The sequence below is a fragment of the Cornus florida genome, unplaced genomic scaffold (assembly GCF_030987335.1).
Source record: "Cornus florida cultivar Cherokee Brave unplaced genomic scaffold, ASM3098733v1 CherokeeBrave_3.0.0_Hap2_Chr11, whole genome shotgun sequence".
NCBI classification, from domain to species: Eukaryota; Viridiplantae; Streptophyta; class Magnoliopsida; order Cornales; family Cornaceae; genus Cornus; species Cornus florida.
This window is the reverse complement of record NW_026775581.1, coordinates 120,158,951-120,181,397: the sequence shown is the minus strand read 5'-3', so window position 1 is coordinate 120,181,397 and position 22,447 is coordinate 120,158,951. Positions and strand designations below refer to the sequence as shown.

The 22,447-nt window shown below is 33.7% G+C and overlaps 1 protein-coding gene and 1 long non-coding RNA gene across 3 annotated transcripts; both read left to right on the top strand.

Annotated features, from left to right (window-relative positions):
* The first annotated feature begins 1,021 nt into the window (after positions 1–1,021).
* Positions 1,022–6,965, top strand: LOC132285519 (uncharacterized). 2 transcript variants are annotated; one of them, XR_009472566.1, is made up of 4 exons: positions 1,022–1,480; positions 1,967–2,081; positions 3,089–3,214; positions 4,997–6,965. It is a non-coding gene; the product is annotated as an uncharacterized LOC132285519 (long non-coding RNA). The 2 variants fall into 2 exon arrangements; XR_009472567.1 differs by having other exon boundaries at positions 1,023–1,480; positions 3,160–3,214.
* Positions 6,966–13,283: 6,318 nt separating this feature from the next.
* Positions 13,284–22,224, top strand: LOC132283136 (probable inactive receptor kinase At5g10020). The gene is made up of 3 exons (XM_059785043.1): positions 13,284–14,629; positions 16,852–18,522; positions 21,429–22,224. The coding sequence occupies exons 1-3, from the start codon at positions 13,654–13,656 to the stop codon at positions 22,004–22,006; spliced, it is 3,225 nt and encodes a 1,074-aa protein (XP_059641026.1). The 5' UTR covers positions 13,284–13,653; the 3' UTR covers positions 22,007–22,224.
* Positions 22,225–22,447: the final 223 nt, after the last annotated feature.

Below are 22,447 nucleotides of genomic sequence, written 5' to 3'. Positions count from 1 at the left end.
ATGTGCCACACTTCAGAGTGCATGTAATTAAATTATAATTTCATAAAATTAAATACTTGATGTGATTAATGTTGTGGCCTGTGAGGCGTAATTTGTGCAAAATAATGGATTTATTTAGTTTCATGTTCTATAGTTTAACTATAATTAGTAAAATTTAATTTTTATGTGATTAATGTTACCTTGTAGCCTAGTGGAAACATTCGGATAAAAAAAGAAAAAACAAAGGAAAGTAGAACCTAAGCAGGCTAATCGATCAATAAAAACACACAGCCTCACTAGTTGACTAAAAAATCTCATAAGGGCTACTACTTTATAAAAGATTAATCCGTAATGTTTAACGTTAATGTGAGTCAAATGATTAATCATGTTTATGTCAAAAAAAAGTTAAATTTAAAGGTACCAGAATCTGGCATTCTTATCATTTCACTTTAACATTTAAGTTAAATTCATGCGATGTCCATTGCTTAAAAAAAATTAAAATAACACTTCGATTAACGTTATTTAAACACTCCCTAGAGGTAACAAATTATGATACAACCTGTCAATATGATTCGAACACGACACGAAAATTTGAATTAACCTTAAACGGGTTCGGGTCATAAACTAGTTGACACGATTAACCCGTTTACTTAATCGTGTCGGGTTAAAGTTGATGAGTTCAACCCATGTAACCCGTTTATACATATTTAACACAATATGTCATAATCGTGAATATGATCTATGAAATATGTTACTTGTCTAAACTCAATTAAAATTGATAATTAAGTTATTTCAACATAAATCTTCAACACACTTATGATTTTTATTTTTATTTTTTGAAATTTTGAGTTAATTGTGACAAAAAAATTTAGTATTTATTATTTAATTGAATATTAAATGTCTCGAATCGTTAAGCAGTTCAGTGAATTAATACGTCAACCCTTTAGATAAACAAATTAAATTAGTATTGGAAGTTTATAATATATTATTAATTTTTAAATAAATTAAATTTAAATTTACTTATTTTTAAAAATACCTTATATAAAATACAGACAAGACAGGACACTAACACGAATTGCCACCTCCAAAGTGACAATGACTTGGTATTCTCTTTTTTTGTCTTTTATAAACATAAGAACAAAATTGGTATCGGCTATTTCCACCTAACAAAACTAAGGCATTTGCTTAAAATTTCAAAAAAAAAAAAAAAACTAAGGCAACGTGGCCTTATAGAGAGAGTCCACGACTGAACTCTCACCATAAACCCAATCCCTTCTCTTGGGGCTCGAAATCAAGAAGTTTGGAGAAGAAAATATTGCGATAAAGATGGAGAGTGAGAAAATGGAAGAAGCTTAGTGAAGAAGTAGAATAATGGAAATGACATTGCATTGAATGGAGTTTCAAAATTACCAGTTTCGAAGAGGTTTGGATGAAGAGGACAATGGATGAGTTTGGTCAACAAAATGGCTGGTTCAAGCCAAGTGGACGACGACAGCTTGAGGTATACGTTTATGTATCTGAGTTTTCCTTTTGCTTGTGTTCTGTTTTCCAAAATTTGTCTATAAGAAATTGTGTTGGTTTGCAGAAAAAATAAATGAACAGATATATGAATAAATATGCAGTGGGATAATTATGAAGCCATTAATTGTATTGTGGAATTGGAACTTGGACTCTGATGAATTCTAGTTGGTGGTTGTCATGTGGTAAAAGGGAATCAGAGATTAGGTTTGTTATATTTATTACAATTGTGGCATATCTTTCAGATTCTTTTTAAGTTCTATATTTTGGGAGTTACTATAATGTTACAATAACAACCAATTGATGATGATGATAATAATTTTAAAGGAGGAGAAAAACTTTGATTATATTGTTAATAACAATACAAATGGCAATAATTATATTATAGCAGCAATAATAACAATAATGTTGCGTCTTGAGCACCAAATTTGTGCATTAGAACTAAATTTTCTCCAATTCTAATTCCAAGGGACCAAGACACTGATTCGGTGAAGGGTTCTCCGTGTCTTCTTGTCAAATGGTTGGCAGAAAGCATTTTGAGATCAGATTCTGAAGTCATCAAATGTTAGCCAGCACTGTACAAGGTGGGCATTCTTGCTTAAGAATCTGTTGATCCGTTGTCAAAAAACTCAAAGTTAGTGTATATCATTTGTGATCCTTGACATTGTTAAATACCCAGAGGCTAAAAGTTATCACTCGTCACACTAATGGATTTTCAACAGGGTCCCTTGTATGGACATTGCCAGGCTTCATAAGTTGGGCCTCTGGTCTTTGTTGTTTCTGTTTGATCTCAATGCCTTGCTTAGGCCTGTTTCGGCACACCTCGGCCCTTTGTAAATATTTTTCTCATGTATATACTTTGCTCAACCTTTTGGGAAAAAAATAAAATTTATTGTAAGACTTGAGGCTAAAAGATATCAGAAGTGGATGTGCAGGAAGCTAATTTTTAATTTGTTTTTACTAGAAAGGATCAATTTCGTATAATGTTCAAGTTCACCAGTGCAGGTGAGCGTCTAACACTTCTGGAATATATTGGATAGCATGAGAGATAAGAAAATTCAAATCATTCATTGTACTGCTGTTCAATTGTATTGTTGGTCAACTTACTTAACAGTTTGCTAGATGCAAAAATAAGGTTTCATTGATAATTTACTTAAAACTTTTATCATCTACAAATTCTGCACATATCATGACAAGGACTTGGTAAATCAGGTGTTCAAGTGTGTGCGCTTGTGTGTTTCTCTTTGAATCCAAATGCTTGACATTTTTTTTTTTGCACATTGTAGAGTAGTATGCAAAACAAACATTGTTTCTAACTATTTACTCAATGGGCTCGGTAAATAGGTTAATGAGTAGGGATGATTAGTTCAGATGCAAAATAATAACAAACATTGTTACTAACTATTTACGTAATTGAATTTATTGTTACAAGAATTCAAATTGTTTAACAAGGCATGATCCTTTTCCCTATTATTGAATTTGTCTGAGTAATCAAACACGAAGTAGCTAATATCTCAATTCATCTGAGTAAGCTGTCCATTTCTGGTTCATTTTTTGAAGCAATTTGTTCTCATTTCCTCTTGGATTTTAGTTACTGCTGCACTCAAATCGTTTCTTCATGAGGTGCCCGCTTTGGTAACATGTCTCTTTCTCATTCTTGAGGTTGAGAAATTACATCAACAGGGGAGATTGATACCATGAACTGCTTGAATTAAAGGTGAGTGAATCTTGTTATATTTTAGTTTATATATCTGATGATTTTATTTGCTTACCTCTTCATGTAGGAAAAATAAATTATAAAAGTAGCTTATCATAGGCATAGCAATGGTTAATGGAAAGTGAATTGGGGAAAAATTATACGGAAGACGTCATTGTATGGTATGGACGGTGGCCAAGTCTGTATAGTTATGGCTCATGGACCCCAACACAGGAGTACCTTCCACTAAATTCACCATATGCTCCTGTTACATCTACTGATGCTTCTGCTTCTTTGAAAGCTTAGCCATACATATCCTTTTTCATATTGTAAAAGATTGTAGAAAATAGCATCAATATATTACACAAGGTTCCAACTTCCAAGCCAACAATGATGATAATTTATAGTTCAACGAATATGTTTAGTTCGAGAATACGTCAAAATAGTTAGGAAATGTCTTCTATCAGCAGTGAGTATCTTCATCAATGGCACTATGCATGTTTTCTTCTCTTTGCTTTTCCAAAAAGAACACTGCTATTTGTTGTGACCGGTGACTATCTTAACGCTCACAAGCAGGCTGTGACACATCATCACTCATGGTCGGCCCCACAAGGGGCTGTGAGTGTTGTGACAGTTGCTTGTCGCAACAAATATAATTTTCCTTCCAAAATGTAGTTGAGAGGAAACAACTATTTAAATATTCCCTGGGGACCAATGGATGATGTCCCTGAGAACAAACTAGTCATTTATGGCTTTCGGTTACACCTATTAACCTTAGTAGTCCTCAGCACGTAGCTAAATAAAAAGGAAGCGGGTTGAAATTACACCTGGAAAGAAATGACAGTCTTACCCTCCTTAGCAACCTCATAGCATGAAGATCTTTTCGTGAAATTCGCAGTTCAATTGAATATCCCTGTCACACAATTGCTCTATCTGCGGCCATTAAACAGCCTTCAATCACCTGCCTTCTCTACCATCGAAGTTAATAGAACCACAAATTCTATATTGAAGAAGAGAGTGAATGAAACTTATAATAAACAATGTTGAAGTTCAAGTTATTTGGAAATGGTTTTTGTAAATGGCATGTGTTAATATAGCTTTGCTTGCATGTGCACCATTTTATGCCATTAACATTCTTGTGATATTCACTGGGGATTGTGAGGCATTTTTCAGGAGCCATATTTATGCCTTAGGTACTTGAAAATTTGTGTTGCATATCTTATAATGGTGATTTGCTTTATAAGTTAGATTTGTAATTAGATTAGTCAAAATCACCTTGTGATTAGGATAATCAAAAAAAGAATGTAAAGATACTCTGCATAATAGTATAGGAGAAATTGTAATTTGTTCCCAAATAAAATTTTGGGAATATGTATTTTATTTTTAAAATGAAAATTGTGTTCGAGTATTCTCCTTTTATCATATATTCAAAACCTGATTGTGGCTTTGCACAATTGAGTTATATTTTTGCACTAAAGTGTCTTGCTAATGAACTACAGTTCCATTTAAACAAATAAACTGAACAGATAGTACATGAGCTTTTTTGTCCTTCATTATTAGTCCACATGCAATCAAAAGCTGAACGTGCAGCTTCATCTCTAATACCGGGTCAACAATCTTGTGCTCTAGACATTTTTTTAACTCTCTCTCTCTCTCTCTCTCTCTATATATATATATATATATGTACCAACATTTCTCTTCTTTTTTCAAAGAAATTGTCTGCTTATCCTTTGTCTTTCAACTACATATTATAATGTCTTAGTGCTTTTTATCCTGTTTGCTAACCAAATTAAAATTAAACAGGTGGTGAGCTGTATTGTGGAAGTCCATGTGCTAATGAATTTAAAAATCTTAAGTTGACATTGTTATGTACCCCCCGTACGAAAAGTGAGAACTGTAAGTATTATTTTATGCACTCTTTCTTTTCTTTCTTTTTTTCACTCGCTAGTTTGATTAGATGTCAAGAATAATCATGCATATATACAGTCTCCTCCACACTGCTCTGTCATGATGATTAGATTACAGTTTAGCTTTTGTTTTTTGGTATAATTTTAATAGAGGACGGTTTGCATGTGATCTTTGTCCTGATATATGTTTTAGAGGCTAAAGTGAATTTCTTTTTAGTTAATTGAGTCTGACAAAACCTAGTCTTGTTGTATACTGTGATATATAGACAGATAATAAATATAATTTCCAAACTTAAACAGCGTTAATACAGCACAACCAGTTTAGGGCACTGTTTTGGAATTAAAAGCCTAAAGTATTTAATGAGAGATGAATGTCAACTGAGAAACAAAAATGCTACTTGTAATCTTCATGTGACTAGCTTGTCACTTTCTTTTGAATGTAATTAAAACAACTTTGTGCCAACTGGCTGTTTGAAACATTCCCAAATACATTGAATATATGGGAATTTAAAACTATGAAATTACTAGGCAAAAAAGAAAAAGAAATATTGTTTTGACTTTCCATAAAAAAAGGTTGAAATTGAAGCCATGTTTGCTTAATGTCTTGGAAAATGATGATGTTCTTATCCTTCAAAAGAAGACGTAGAAATGCTCGTACTAGTTCTTGAACATGTAGTGAAAGAATGACCAAATATTTTCAGATTGTGTTTCCATGTTCTTCCTCATCAAGAATGCGAGTTGCGAACTGTGTCCGTGTCTCAACCCATTTGATCAACTCATCTTCCTAGTGCTTGAAGCCATGTTGGCCAAACCTACATGAGAGAGGGCAAGTGTCACATTATTAATCTCCTATTCACACCATCCAAGAAGTATGTTGGAAGAGTGATTAGATACCCATAGTTTTTAATTTCATTTTACAGACAAAATTGTTTTTCCAAACAGAGTACCACATGTTCTGGTTTATCTAATCTTCAATGACTTTCTGGAAAACCAGTTGTGAATGTTGGAGTGTTGTTATACCTTTAACATGTGGTCCAAAGGTTTCAAATGCCCATAATTTGTATTTCTTCTTTTGTGTAATGTGCAAATGGGTTGTACTTTGTGTAAACAACCAGCCACTGAGAAGTCTAGAAATGCTACATTGTAGCTGTTTCTATTTCTCACAATAAAACAAAGTTGTATAACCCGAAACAACACCTGCTAACGGTTTGGTTTTGTTTTTTCTTTTTGTTTTTTGAATCAAAGTTGTATATGCTTACAATTTTCACTCAAGGTTTATTTATTATTATTTTTAGGGTGTAATTTCATGTAAAGTTACATAAATTTTGATGTTAAAAGCTAATTAGATTTTAGTTAGTAAGGTTCCATTTGTTGAAATAAAAAACTTCTGTCGAGTCCTATTATTGAAGCATCTATACTCTCTGTTAAGTCCTCTTACTATCTTTCTTCCCATTCATGCTTCCAAAAATGCCCCATTTCTTCCCCTTGCAATCTTAAGCTTAAAACAGTTACAATCTATAGTTGCAGTGTGTGTCTGTTCACACACACACACGAAAGATGTTTCTTGTTATTGTTGGTGTTGTTGCTATTGTTAATTTTCCCAATGTTATATACTTTCAGTTTTGAAGAATTTAAATGTTTTTTTTTTTTTTTTTCATGTAAAAATAATATATATATATATATATATAGGCCAAATGTGCTTAGACTTGATCGGCTTAAACTATAGTCTAATAATCACAGTTTAATGGTTTTCACTCACATAAATCATATTAGCTTTAGACATCAAATAAAGTAGGAGAATACCCAGAAAGGTACTTTTTTCTTTGGAATGTAATTAAAAAAAAAAAAAAAAAAAAAAAACAGAATGACATCTCTTCTGAGAAGTAAATTTACACTAGAAGAAAAATATCTTCAAGGGAGGGACTGGGTGTAGATATAGTCCTCATTCTCAAAAACAGTACTCATCTCTTCTGATCCCCCATTCCTCTCTCTGCACTCAACAGTACTCTCCTTCCCACACTCATCAGCTGGTCCCTGCAATTAATAATACACATGTATAAACCACACACACACACACACACATCCATGTATATAAGTTATAGAACACATCAAATATCCATACGAGTTACCAATAGAATGCGTTTGCTTGAACTTTCAAATACATGTAAATCTATATATATACAAATATACATACGAATTTTGTGTTAATTATGAGAATATTTTGATAAGCATTTTCAAGTTTATATTATATTATATATAGAGAGAGAACAACTCACCAGGGCTACTGACTTTTCAATAGTTACTACTGTCTGTTGATTTGCATTGACTACATTTCCTTGAACAACAAAAATGAGGTAGAAGAAGAGAAAAAGAGAGAGGAAGAGAGAGAAAGAGTTGAATGATCTCATTGTATGTAATTAGTTGAACATATACCAGCTGCTCTGTAGCAAAGGATGAGCAAGAAAGGAAAGTGTCCTTCGACTGTTTATATATGCTAGCAGAAAATTTAAAGAAAGATATATTGATATTGATCAGTCCTCAAATCAAGCATCTTAATTGATTGCAATCTGCTGTACTATTTTGTGTGCGTGTATATATATATATATATATATATATATATATATATATTATAATCTTATATGGGCTTTATGAGTTTTAGCTTACATTTGACCTGTCTCCTGATTCCATAGCACCAAGCTCGAGCATCAAGAGGATGGGTTGGCTTCTGTGGTGCTCCATTAAAATATGAGAGAGAGAGTTATTTCTTGTTTGTTAATTTACAAAGATTCCTTCATCTTAGCTCTTTATAATTTGAGTGAAAGCAAACAAGACCGTCCAACTAATTAAATAAATAATCTGACACAACAACTTAGTTTCGATTTGATTGATTAGTGAAGAAAAGAAAGGGTTAGAGTAGTGTTAACCAAGGATATATGTTCGAGCACAATTCTCTTTTTAGTTCAAAGTCAATGATTTCTATCTATGCAATCTTGAATGTACAACCAAAATATGACCCTTCTCTGTACAATTTGGTTCAATGGATTGTGTAGGAAACATGAAAACGAAGGGAATATTTGGCGTGCTTGGTTCGTCACTTAGATGCAGTTATTTAGAACTCAGAAAATAAGAAAATGTATTCAGAAAACTCTTTTATAAAACTCTTTTATGGTTTCCTAAAAACAGGATGAGTTTTTAGGAAATAATTTTAAAAAAAATTGAACCAAACCGAATTTTTGTATAATTTTCTGAGTAATAAACCAAGCAGACCTGTTTTTCAATAAAGATCATTTTACAGGAAATGAGATTTTCCTATAACCCACAATGAAATTTTGTTTCTTGTTTTCCTAAATTTTACCCACTTAATGTAGTGAAAAGGGACTTCAGTAAATGGTAGAAAGAGTAATGAAATTTTCTTTCTTGTTTTCCTAAATTTTAGCCACTTTATGTAGTGAAAAGGGACTTCAAGTAAATGGTAGAATGAGTAATGATATTTGGACCTATTTTTTAGACCAATTAAAATCTTAAGGATGTGTTTGGCCGCATGAAATTGGAGTGTTGAATTTAAAATTGGTGGAATTTGAAAAAAAAAAAAACAATTAAGAAAATTGAATTAATTTGTTTTTAAATTCCACACTAATTCCAATTTCAAAACTCCAACTCTACGCAGCCGGAATCATATCCCTTATAAAAATTCCCATCTTTTTTCTCTTATTTCCCTTTCGTCTTCTTCTTCTTCTTCTCCTCCTCCTTTTATTTTATTTTTTTATGGAGCCAAATATTCACTCATCTGTTATGAAAGTATAGAGTATATTATTGGATCACAGCCTTTTAAATACTCAGTTTTATTCGTAAAATAAGTTTTGACTCTCATAAATAACTTTCACATTATTTTTGTACAAAATAACAAATCTCCTATTCAGTTTTATCAGGCATCATCACTGTTCAGTTCTTTAATTCAAATTTATACCTGTCTTACAAAAATAATTGCGTGACTTAAAAGGTGGCATTAACACCATATAGCAATAAAGAGCTTGTATTAAATGTGTACAAAAAATCACATGAGCTTTTCAGTTTGTGTAATTGACTCGAAACCAAAACACAACACACAAAACACACAATACAGTACTTCACCAATATCATCTGACTTGGGCCACCAATTCCAATATATCCCCATTTTGACACCTAACAAGCTTTCACTGACCTTCTTTCTCGTCTGTCAAATATCAGAAAACAACAAATCCGAACCAACATTTACAAATATCAATTAGGGGAACAATCTTTGTCCCCAGAAAAAGATTGATAAGAGCATGACATTACACGCATATCTTCTACATTATATTATATGATCGCTTTTATTTTATCCTAAGTTCTCAACAATAAGGACTTAACCCCCAATCGCTACAAGTTTTGACCCCACCATGTTAGCTCACCAGGACTATCAAGAGAATGACATCTCTTGCGGCCCCACTTTAGAGGATGATAGATGGGGGACCCTGTTGAGGACCTACTTAAAATTTTGATTTTTGACTAACTTAGAGGTATATATTGAATTTGAATGTATTATTATATTTCTTTGAAATTGTTTTATTATTTATTTTATTTCCTTTGTTTTACTTTTCTCCCTCTTTTTTTTTTTTTTTTTTTTTTTTTTTTTTCATTATGTTTTACTTTCCTCCGTTCTTTGTTCATCACATGAAAGGGCGAGATTACAGACTACCTTAATATTTGATATTATTTTGCATAAAATAATTATTTATAAATTCAAGAAGTTGGCACCCTAAGGAGGTGATTGTGGTGACCTGGGAGGAACAACATACCCATATTGGTTACGTGTCAAATACCATAGATACATATCCGATACTTTTTAAACGTATTTATAATTTTAAAATATCATTTCTTAAACGTATTCATAATTTTAAAATATACATTTTTAATTTTTAACACGTGTATGATACTTTGACTGCATATTCAATACTTTTTGTGTACTTGATAACACATTTTTTTTAACAAGATTTAAACATTAAAATGTAACTTTTCTTACAATAATAATATTGTATAGTAATTGTTCAAAAAAGTTCAAAATTTCTTAGGTGTTGATTAGGGATACTTGTTTTATGTGTTGTGAAATGAACTATTTTATTATATTAATGATTGCATTTAGATTCATAATATTACAAGAAATTGATTTTAAAATGTAATTTTTTATATAAAAAATGTATTTATTATTATTATTATTAGTTCCCGTCGTATCATTTTTTTTTAGATTTATTGTATCGCCTTGTTCGTATCGTATCTGCACCACGTATCCGTACTTATTGAGTGACGACCTAGTGTGGACAGGGACGACCCATTCAAGTTTCTCTAACATATATTTTTCAATTGATATTATAGACAATCCTTTCAAATTTTCTTATGACAACGTCTGGGTAAGATTGTAATTGAGATAGTCAATAATACTCTATATGCAATTCAAGCATTTGAAAAATAATGACTTAATCTTTTTATATAATCAAATAATTCAATTGCCTTTTTAGTACCTCTTGATAAATTTTCTTTTAAGACTTTTACATTTGAAAATTATTATGTCATATTAATATAAGAAAAATGTCATATTTTAAGAGATGTTACAAGGTTTTTTTTTTTAAATGTCGTTGATTGCACCATGAGTCAATTTTTTGGTTGTTTGAAGAGAGAGGATAGAAACAAATAATTGTTACTACAGATTATTGTATAACATATATAAATTGATATTATAAGTACATTTGTTTATTGTTAGAAATTTTTTTTTGAAAGTTATTACCGTAACTTTACATGATATAAGTATGTATTGTCTTTTAATTATAGAAATTATGTCCTAAATGTTAGACATAAATTTTTATATTTGCACTATGATCTTAAATTTGAGGCCTTAGGCGATTGCCTTGCCCAGGACCAGCCTTGGTGTGCATGAACAAGTGTGAGACACAAATTACGAGTGCACAATTCTACAAGAGTACGGGTGCACAAAAAGAGAGGTAATATATAGGGAAATGATTTTTGTACAAAATAGTTGCGGTGAATTACTAAACTTACTATTTTAACTGATCAATTATGTAACAAATAAGGAAGTGGAGCCTTTACTTAGTTGTATTTGGTATAAATAATTAATTAAAAATTATTCGATTAGGTAATTCATTACAGATGTTCCGTGTGAATTTTATATATATAGTTGGTAGGACCGTAGGAGAGTTTTTAAGGGTAAACCAAAAGCCAAACCAACAATCATAAATGATAAATGCATTGAATAAAAGTAATATTAATCAATATAATTTTGTCGCATGTCTATTTTAGTAAAAAAAGAATATCTCAACATTGTCCACAACGCTACTGTTTTGGAAAGTGCTAAACGTTACTTCACAAAAATAAATTCGTCTCCAACATTCCTTTAATTAGATCCATTTCATTTAAATTCCAGCTGTGGTTTTCCCTTTTGCGTGAGTACGTAATCAATATAGAAGCAAAGATTATGATCCAAAAATAGAGAATGGTTTGTTAGGATTATTTATCTCGATAAAAAAGGACAAAAAAAATTATAAAAGAAGGGAAACAATAAATTAAATTGTTTTGATAAAAAAAGGTAGAATGAAAATGGTTTGTTCTTTAGAAGGAAAAACAATTTTGGTACCAAAAAAAGGATTAGTTTTATATGCTTCGTCATTTTGGGTGAAAATAAAAGTAATTTAGAAAAGTGAATATTTTAAAGGGGATGAAAAGAAAATTACTAATGTTAGGATGAAAAAATTATAAGAAAGCTGTAAGACAAATACCATTTTCAGATGTGAAGTATATGCTTTTTATTTATTTATTTTTTCTTTTTTTCCAAATAAATACATCATTCAATAAAGTTTCACATAGAAAAATGTAAAGAGATAAAAAGGAAATGAAAATTTGTTATATGGTGTTGTAACTCAACTGAATAGTTTATAATCGGATCCATTTTAGATCCGTGTTTGTTTGTTAACATGAATATCTATGCAGATTCGTGTAGGTTTGCGTGAGTTCGTAAACTTAAATTCAAGTCTGTAAAATTTTGAAAATTTTACCAACGTAAAAAAAAAAATTACTATGCAGTAGTGTCACACTTTTAAAATTGTTTTACTATACAGTGGTGTCACGCTTTTAAAAATAAATTTATGTAAGTTTACTATAAAGATGAGTTTGTAGAGGAACAAAAACTAACGTAAAATTAGTCTAAAAAATTTCAAATTAATCATACGGTGCGATCAAAATGTCTACTTACCTTTTTTATTCTTTTGTATTTTGTGACACTTTCAAACCTATTAATGGACATTTATCATTTCCACCAATTTATGACAATTAGGTAGCATAAATTGCTCATTATATCTTCACATCAAGGATTCTTAATAAAGATCTAAATATTCACTTTAAAAAAAAAAAAAATTATGAATTTCGAATCATCAGATGTATGCAATGACCACGTAATGACCTTTATAAAAAAAAATAATAATAAAAAAGAAAAAAAAAAAAAACCTCTGTTTATTTGTACATAAAATATTATTTTTTTTAGGTATTATATATATATATATATATATATATATATACTTTTCAATGTTTGACAAAAGTTTAGATTGAGGTCGAGGTTCAGGTTGAGATAGAGTACTTCGGGCGGCGGGACTTATAAAATTAATTACCCAAAATTGACAAAATAAATTTATGTATAAAATTAATTACCAAAAATTGAAGAATAAATTAATTTTGTAAAATTTTAATATATTTTTTTCTGTAAATATTTTACGAGAATCAAACACTAAAAAATAAAAAACATTCAATTAAACAGAGCCGAAATAAAAAATGACAATGTTATGAATTGGAATTCTCTAAGTTACAAAATGTGTTTACGGTGTTTAAATTCGTTCAATATAATACAACACAACACTAGACGATATCCGAGTTATGAATCGTAGGATGGTGAATCACGAACACTTGTACGGTGATTAGGTAGGGCTGGCAGCAGGTTGCTTTGCAGCTGCACTTCGTCATCCGAAAGCGGAGAAGCAAAACGAGTTAACGGCGTTAAATTCCGTTAGAAAGCATGTGAGAGTCCGAGTAGGGTCATAAGTGACACAGAAGATGAATGGGTCGTACTTTACAGACTGTAGTTAACTCACACCACCAACCAACACTCTCCACCTGACCTAAACCGCCATTTTTAACGATTTTCCCTTATTCATCTCTCTCTTTCTCTCTCTACACCTATGTAAATATACATGGATATATATATATATATATGCATTATATATAAAAAAAAACCCTAATATTTTTCGCCTCACCCTCTCTCTCTCTCTCTCTCTGCCTGTCTCTGTCTCTCTCATAAGAAACTCAAATCCATTTAATGCCCTAATTTTTCTCTTTTACTTATTCTTTTTTATCAGCTGGACCTTTCTCTTTCTCTCTCTCTTGAAACTTTCTTTCTAAACTTTCTCCACTCTACCCTCTCTCTCTAACTTACGGATTTTTGAGTCTAGGGTTTGGAGAATCAATCTCCATCAATGAATGATTATTAGGGGGTTTCCGCTCACATTGACGCCAATGAATCTCACTCTCACTCTAAACCACTTCCTCTCTCTACTCCTTTTCCCTCTTCTCTTCTCCGTCGTCTTCGTCTCTTCCTCCGCAGACGAAGTCCGATCACTCCTCGAGTTCAAGAAAGGGATCCGAGAAGATCCACTTGGAAAAGTCTTGGATTCATGGAATCAGTCGTCTGCAGATCTGAGCACTTGCCCTCAGTCCTTCTACGGCGTCTTATGCGACGACGAAGGCTATGTCTCCGCCATTGTACTCGACAGTCTAGACTTGGTTGGAGACTTGAAGTTCTTCACACTAAACGGACTCAAAAGGTTGCAAAATTTGAGTCTGTCTGGTAATTTTCTCACTGGTCGACTCGTTCCGGCATTGGGGTTAATGACTACTTTGCAGCATTTGGATCTGTCCGGCAATCAGTTTTACGGTCCGATCCCTGCTCGACTCAACGATCTTTGGGGATTGAATTTTCTCAATTTATCGTTGAATAATTTTACTGGTTGGTTTCCGAGTGGAATCCGTAAACTTCAGCAACTGAGGGTATTGGATTTGCATTCAAATCAGCTTTCGGGTGACATTCACGACTTATTTTCAGAGCTTCGAAATGTCCAGCACGTTGATTTGAGCTATAATTTCTTTCAAGGGTCGCTTTCAATGGATTTGCAGAACATTTCCAGCTTAGCAAATACGGCTCAATATTTGAATTTAAGGCACAATAAGTTAGATGGTGAATTCTTCAGTGATGACGCTATCTCATTGTTTCGGAATTTACAATTCCTGGACTTGGGCGATAATCACCTAACTGGGGAGCTTCCTTCATTTGGTTCACTTCACAATCTTCGAGTTCTGCGTCTGGGAAGTAATGAATTCCATGGGTCAATCCCCGAAGAGCTGTTCGAGAGTGCAATTCCTTTGGAAGAACTAGATCTCAGTGACAATGGATTTTCAGGTAACAAATAAACCTCTAGTGTAAAATTATCTGGTCAGTAGATCAGTAATTTGTTTGGCCAAGTCCTTAAAGGACACCCTTTTCTTTATGCTTTAGTGTCCGCTGTAACTTGGTTGTCTTTTGCATTTAATGAAATAGTAGGAGGAATTCTAGAATTTCTAATCATAATATTTGATTTTACACCGTTGCATGCTTTTGAACTTTGATACATCACACATCTAATTTTACATATTTATATTGTTGATTTGCAAACTGGCCCTTTTTGGCTTATATGTAGAATTTTGATGACATTACCCTGTTATTCAATGATTAGAGCATCGAGAACGGAATCATAGAGGATGTATGCATGACTGCCTAGGGGAGATTGGTTGTCTAACACCTTAGGTTTGAAAGATAGATGTAAGAAAAGTACGAAAAACACCTCTACAAGTTCTGTTACCAAATTGAGGCCGGATCATTAGAATTTAGCACTACAAAAGAATAACTACTACTGTTAAAGTTCAATGTAAAGTGGTTGAGGATCGGTTGGTTCAATGTAAAGTGGTTGAGGATCGGTTGGGAATTGATTAAGTAGAATTCTGGGATAGATCCCTTGGGATCATACTCAAGGGTTGTATCAGAGGATCCCAAAGACCTTTGAAAGCTTCTAAAAGATCTCTTGAACTAATCTTTATTGAATTTGAAAGAGTACATAGACACATGTGTGTATTTATGACATGGGGAATTCTGAATCTAATATGAACTGGACACGATTTTAGAAACTTAGAAATCTTGACTAGTAAAACTCACACAAACCTAGTAAAAATAGAAACATAAAAGACCCATAAATGATTGACCCATCTGGCTGAAAAATGAAAATTATGGATTAGCCCGTGTTTGGAAAGTCCAAAGTGCTAAAATACACCCACCCTGCTCCTAAATAAAAGAGAATATATATGAACTGAATCAGTTCCAAACTAACTTAAAGAAAAAACAGAAGAAAGCTTGATTAAAAGCAAGATCGATTATTAAAGTCCCTAGTGGTCCCTACTTATCCAAAAAAGAAAAAATTCCCAAGTGGTCCCATTTTGGAATTCGACCTGTTTCTAAGAATTCTCTTGTATTTAAATGTTCCTATTCGAGCTTCTTCTTCTTCAGATGAACTTTAATATCAAAGCAGCGTATTAGTGGGGGGTTGTCGCTTATTTGTTACACCTTATGTTGTCATCGTATCATGGGAAGGTTCATTGTTTACTTAAGATGGCGAATAGTTAGTCAGACCCATCAGTTGGTTGCGATGAGATGTAGAAAGATCTTTGGAGATTGCACCACCTTTGAGTGGGTCACAAATATTATATTTATGGGCCAAATTATTGCTTGTGTTTTTATTCACTGAATCACATTGTTAACTTTTATTTCTTTCTCTATTTACTTTGAAGCACAGCTTGATCACCTAATCAAGTGCTTAAGTCTGAAATTTTCAGAACTTACTCTACTAAAAGCGTTTAATAACCCACAATTAGTTATCTCTTAAAAAGAAAGTTCTGAAAAGGGTTTGAATTCACTGAATGCTAAATGTACAAGTGAAATGGTGTTCCTTCCTCTATTCCCTTCCTTCCAACCAAACAAGGGAAGTTTCTTTTATCCCTCCTCCCTTCCATCCTTCCTTCCAACCAAACATTGCATTAGTGAGCCCCCTAGTCTGAAGGTTGCTTTTCCAAGTCCGCAATCTATAACTTTCTGCTGCTGGCTGCTCCTAGAGTCCTGCTGAGTTTTCTGCCAAGAGGGTATTCTATTATAATGTTGGGTATATAAGGAGCACTAGAGTTGGTTCTGGAGCGAGACACTGCAGGTTTCAGTTCTGTATTCACAATTTGACATTATGGGTATGGTTTCTTCTGGATGTTTTAGATTTTATTTTTGGATTTAACTATATTTTGGTGTGTGGGATGATAGCATGTTCATGAACTTGTGGTTGTAATATTGGGGTTGTAGGAATGTAGCTAAATCTCCTTGTAAGCTCCCTACTGACCACCTTCATCGGTTGCAACTGAATATTATATTTTGTTCATTTACAGTAATTTTTGCATTGTAGCATGGGTTGATTATCCCTTTCCTTTTTGCCTTTATAGAAAACTTGCATGATGTATTTTTATTTTATTGTTTGTGGTCTCTTTCTCTAGGCACAATATTTTGTTAACGTCTTGTCTTAAATATCTAATATATTTTTTGTTTGTGGGCAGGCTCAATCCATGGAATTAATTCTACAACTTTGAGTATGTTGAATCTTTCGGCAAATGCGCTGTCAGGTTCTTTGCCTTCTTCTATGGGAAATTGTCTAAATGTGGATCTTAGCAGAAATATGCTCTTTGGTGACATCTCTGTTATGCAAAGTTGGGAAGCAAATTTGGAGGGTCTTGATTTAAGCTCTAATCAGTTAAATGGAAGCATTCCTAACTTGACTTCTCAGTTTCAGAAATTGACTACTCTTAACATTCGAAATAATTCTTTAGTAGGTACCCTGCCTCCTGAATTGGGGACCTTTCTGAGGCTATCTGCAGTTGACCTTAGCTTTAATAAACTTGATGGGCCTATTCCACGGAGTTTTTTCACTTCAATGATCTTGACAAGGCTGAATCTTTCAGGAAATCATTTTACAGGACCAATTCCTCTTCAAGGCTCACATACAAGTGAATTATTAGTTTTACCTTCTTATCCACAGATGGAGTCTCTCGATCTCTCTAATAATTCCTTATCAGGTACCTTGCCTTCAGACATAGGTAACTTGGGCAGGCTCAAATTGCTGAATCTTGCAAGGAATGACTTGTCAGGACGCATGCCAAATGAATTGAGCAAACTTAGCAGCTTGGAATACCTTGATTTATCCAATAACAATTTTAGGGATAAGATCCCTGATAAGCTTCCATCAACTCTAAAGGTATTCAATGTATCCTATAATGGTCTATCAGGACCTGTTCCAGAAAACTTGAGGAACTTCCCTCTAACTTCATTTCAACCTGGAAATTCATTGCTGATCTTCCCCAATGGCAAGCCATCCGAGAGTAGTAATCCTGTTGGAATTTCAGATGAAGGGAAACATCACAGTTCAAAATCTAATATTCGAGTAGCAATTATTGTTGCTTCAGTTGGGGCAGCTATGATGATTGCCGTTGTTCTACTGGCTTATTATCGTGCACAACTTCAGAATTTCCATTTAAGAAGTGGATTTAGTGGTCAAGCTACCAGTAGAGATGCTAAATTAGGAAGATTTCCTAGGTCTTCGCTCTTCAATTTTCATACAAATGTTGAGCCCCCACCAAATTCACTAAGTTTTTCCAATGATCATTTGCTAACTTCAAATTCAAGGTCATTGTCGGGACAGAGGGAATTTGGTACTGAAATTGTTGAGAACATTCTGCCTGAGTCAGTGGCTGCTAGTTCGGCACCCACGAATCCCAATGTGCCAGAAAATCATCCAGCAATACATGGAAGGAAGTCCTCTCCTGATTCCCCAGTATCTTCCTCGCCCCGATTCATTGAGGCGATTGAACAACCTGTGACGTTGGATGCATATTCTCCTGATCGGTTGGCTGGAGAACTTTTCTTCCTGGATTCTTCCCTAGCATTCACAGTTGAGGAATTATCTCGAGCTCCAGCAGAAGTTCTTGGTAGAAGCAGCCACGGCACTTTATACAAAGCTACTCTGGATAGTGGGCATATGTTGACTGTGAAGTGGTTGCGGGTAGGGTTGGTCAAACAAAAAAAAGAATTTGCCAAGGAAGTTAAAAAAATTGGCTCAATGAGACATCCAAACATTGTTCCATTACGAGCCTATTATTGTGGACCAAGAGAACAGGAGAGGCTTATTATAGCAGACTATGTCCAGGGAGAGAGCTTGGCTCAACATCTTTATGGTAAGAGCTTCAAGAATTGATATATGAACTATTTTTTTGTTCTTCATATTTTTCTCATGTTTTCATTTCCGCTTTTTTAATTTTTCCAGATACATGATATGGGGTTTTGAGCAGTCTGTTTGATTTACTCCAAATTTTAATTTGATTCTGTCTGTTAATACTATGCATTGTAATTATACCCCCTATTTATACTTTTGGCTCAACAGAAACATTGTGTGATTACTTGTTAAAATCTTTTTCTCACATCAATTTTTTCAAGAGGACCTGTGACATTCAGAAAATTAAAAATCCATTTTCAGGTTTGTTATGTTTGGTACCACCGAATTGGTGCTTTGGATTTGGGATTGGAGGAAGTTTAGTTGAAAATTTGTACTAAAGTTTCTCCAATCCCAAATCCAAGGCACGAATTCGGTGCCACCAAACATAGCAGTTATTGAATTCAATTGATACTGAAGGAAGAGATCCTGTCTTATGATATCATAGTCTTCAATAATCTAGGCTTTGTCGCAGAATTTACAAAATTGCCTTGTTGATTGTATCGTAGCAAACCCCATGTGTGGTATCTTGTAAAGCCATTCTGGCTATATTAAATTTTTGCCTGGGATTATGTTTTTTTACTTCTACTTTTATGTCTCGTTTGAATATTTAAGTGTCGAATTACATAAAGACTAGCATGAATGCCCAATTTATTTTGCATTATTTTTTATGAACTGAAACACATTGAGAATGAGATTCCATAGTGAATGCTATTTGCTTATCATATGTTTAAATTGATGAAGTTAAGAGCACAGATGAATGCTAATTAGATGTTTTTGAGAGAGGAGATAAGTAGGACTAAGACGAAATATAGAATGGAATTTTTGCAAGACTAGAAATAGAAGAGGAACGTATTGAAGCGAGGGTAAAAGATACCAAAAACTGATATTTTCATTTCCGAGGCTCGATTATTCACAAAGTGTGAGAAATTGGAGATTATGTTAATCATAAAATTGTAGAAGGATGAGTTAAATGGAGGAGTGATGGTGACATATTAAGTGATTAACAAATATCTAAAATGTAAAAAACTTTATAAAGCATCTATAGACTGGTAATACTTCTATAATTTTATAGAGGACGGGCATTGGTGCAACAGTAAGGTTACTCCATTGTGACCTGAAAAGTCATGGGTTCGAAATAGGATACAGCCTCTCCCAACGAGCAGGTAAGGCTGCGTACACCAAACCCTCCCCAGACCCTGCAGTGGTGGGAATCTAGTGCACTGGGCTAGCCTTGTAGACTGGTAACGCTTAAGGGACAAATTGTTGGGAGGCTAAGGAACAATATATTCATAAAATAAACGTGACTGAAATGCAAATGTTGAGTGGGATGTAAGGCAATACTAGAATGTAAATTTTTTGAAACAAATGCATTCATAAGATGGTAATGACATTGAATTGATTAAAATGGCTTGGCTGCCATTTGTTGTGAAGACCAATAAGTGAACCAGTGAAGGTCTGAAGGAAGAGAGATGTGGTCCGCATTGAGCATGATCCTAGAAAAGGGGAAGACCAAAACTAGCATGGGTTGATATGGTAACAAAAGATATAATAGGTTGTGGTTACTGGTTTCATTGAGCTTATTGGCCTTAAATAGAGTAGAATGATCAAAGATGATTCATGTGGCTGATTCAAATAGTTATGAAAAGGATTTGATGAGTATCTCCTTAAATAGAAATGCGGTGGACTTGGATTTCAGAATTGTTTTTAGTTACTTCATTGCAGAAAACACTTATCCTGCTGATCTTCCATAAGCATTTAGTAATTGCAGAGAATGCAGAGGTCATGCAAGATTTACTCAAAGTTAGGTCCACTCTTTGCAATCATATAAGTGAATCTTGTGCCAAGGAGACATGAAATCTGAATTGATCTTGGAAATATCTTGATGAACTTTCCTACTGGGAGAGTGGTTATCTTATTGCTAGCTTTATGTTTTGGTAACTAGGTGTTGTTCCAATTATGCAAGTCAGCCAGATTATGTGTGGTTCGCTTTCACCTCACATGCAGTTATGTTGTCAAACAATGTTACAATGGTTAGGCTTGTTATTTCCATGCCTATCGTGGGTCAACTTATAAAAAACTGGAAAAAACGGAGAAAACTAAAATAACAGAAGCCCATGAGATTTTTACAGCTCTGTTTGGTACAGTACGTATGTCCAATAGATTATTGCTATAAATTGTGACAGAGCATTACCGTGCATAAATGTTAAACAAAATCATTAATTCTAAATATGTTATAATAACTGTGTTATGAACCTCTATAAGCTGTTGTAAGTGAGCATTTAATTAAAGTAGCCCTTTCTTGGATTGAAGCTTTTAGCTGAAATGCTGACATTTATATTAATACATCACTTTGAATATACAAGTTAAGCACAAGTGTCCTAGTAAATTGATGGAATCTAATCCTAGTATTTGAACAAAATCTATATGATGCATGACTGCAACTCTCAACTTTTGAGGTTTATAGACTTTTAACCCATTTTTCTATTTTCTCTAATTCATTTTACTTTACTTTAGTTATTTACTTTTATATTAATTCTTTCACTGCTAGATGAGGCACCCACAAATACACACACACACACTACACATATATCAACTCAAGCTGTTCACATAAATTACAGTGTCCACCGAGATATCATACCTGTATTCACATGCACACTTGTGCAGCCACATTTATTGGTCCCACACCACCTAACTTGCACACTAGCATAATTTACCGGGGAAAAGCCTTTTGAGGTTTGTGTGTGACTGACTAGGCTAACACCATGGATGGTTTTAGCAGTACTCGTATTTTGGATGTCAATGATGGCATTTTATGCAATGAGGATTTATCCTAGTTTTGAGTCTCTCTTCAATGTGTATCTTATGCAGAGACAACGCCTCGGAGGTACTCTCCACTGTCGTTCAGCCAAAGATTGAAAGTTGCTGTTGATGTTGCTCGGTGTCTGGTGTACCTTCACGATCGAAGCCTGCCTCATGGTAACCTAAAGCCAACAAATATACTCCTGGGAGGTTCTGATCTACAAGGTTGCCTTACTGATTGTGGGCTCCACCGCTTGATGACGCCAACAGGCATTGCAGAGCAGATATTGAATCTGGGAGCACTTGGATACCGTGCTCCAGAACTTGCTACTGCAGCAAAACCAATCCCATCATTCAAGGCTGATGTGTATGCATTTGGAGTTATTCTGATGGAAATATTGACCAGAAGAAGTGCTGGTGATATTATATCAGGTCAATCTGGTGCTGTGGATCTTACGGATTGGGTTCGGCTGTGTGATCAAGAAGGACGCCGAATGGACTGTGTAGACAGAGACATTGCAGGAGGGGAGGAACCCTCGAAAGCAATGGATGACATGCTTGCAATATCACTGAGGTGTATTCTCCCTGTAAATGAAAGGCCTAACATCAGACAAGTCTTCGAGGATCTCGGTTCTCTCTCTGTTTGAAATTTTTGTACATGCGTCTTGGAATTAATTTTTTTGTTCCATGACTTCATTGTTTATTTTCATTTTCTTCTTAATTGGTTTCCTAGCCTCTAATCTGGGCTGATTATCACATTATTTTTCTTAAATTTTTGTGTAAAGGGATGATTGATCCGTTGATTGATTGACAGTGTTTCGATTTGATCTTGAACTGGAAAGAATTGCAGTTCCTTTTGTTGTCATTGCTTCTTCTGCTCTCGGATATTGCATCTAGAAATCATTTGACAAACAAAATGACTTAAGAGTGTCTTTTATTTCGATGGTAATCACTTATATAATAATCATTCAAAACATTTTTATTATAAAAGAGAACAAAGAACACGGTAAGTTACCAAATGCGTTAAATACAACCATATTATTTGAAACCTATATTTGTTAAATTTGAAGTCAGTCGTTTGGATAGAA

Coding starts and splice junctions, on each gene's coding strand:
- LOC132283136 (XM_059785043.1), top strand. CDS start 13,654: ATGATTATTAGGGGGTTTCCGCTCACATTGACGCCAATGAATCTCACT. Junction 14,630..16,851: donor CAGTGACAATGGATTTTCAG/GTAACAAATAAA, acceptor GTTTGTGGGCAG/GCTCAATCCATGGAATTAAT. Junction 18,523..21,428: donor CTTGGCTCAACATCTTTATG/GTAAGAGCTTCA, acceptor TATCTTATGCAG/AGACAACGCCTCGGAGGTAC.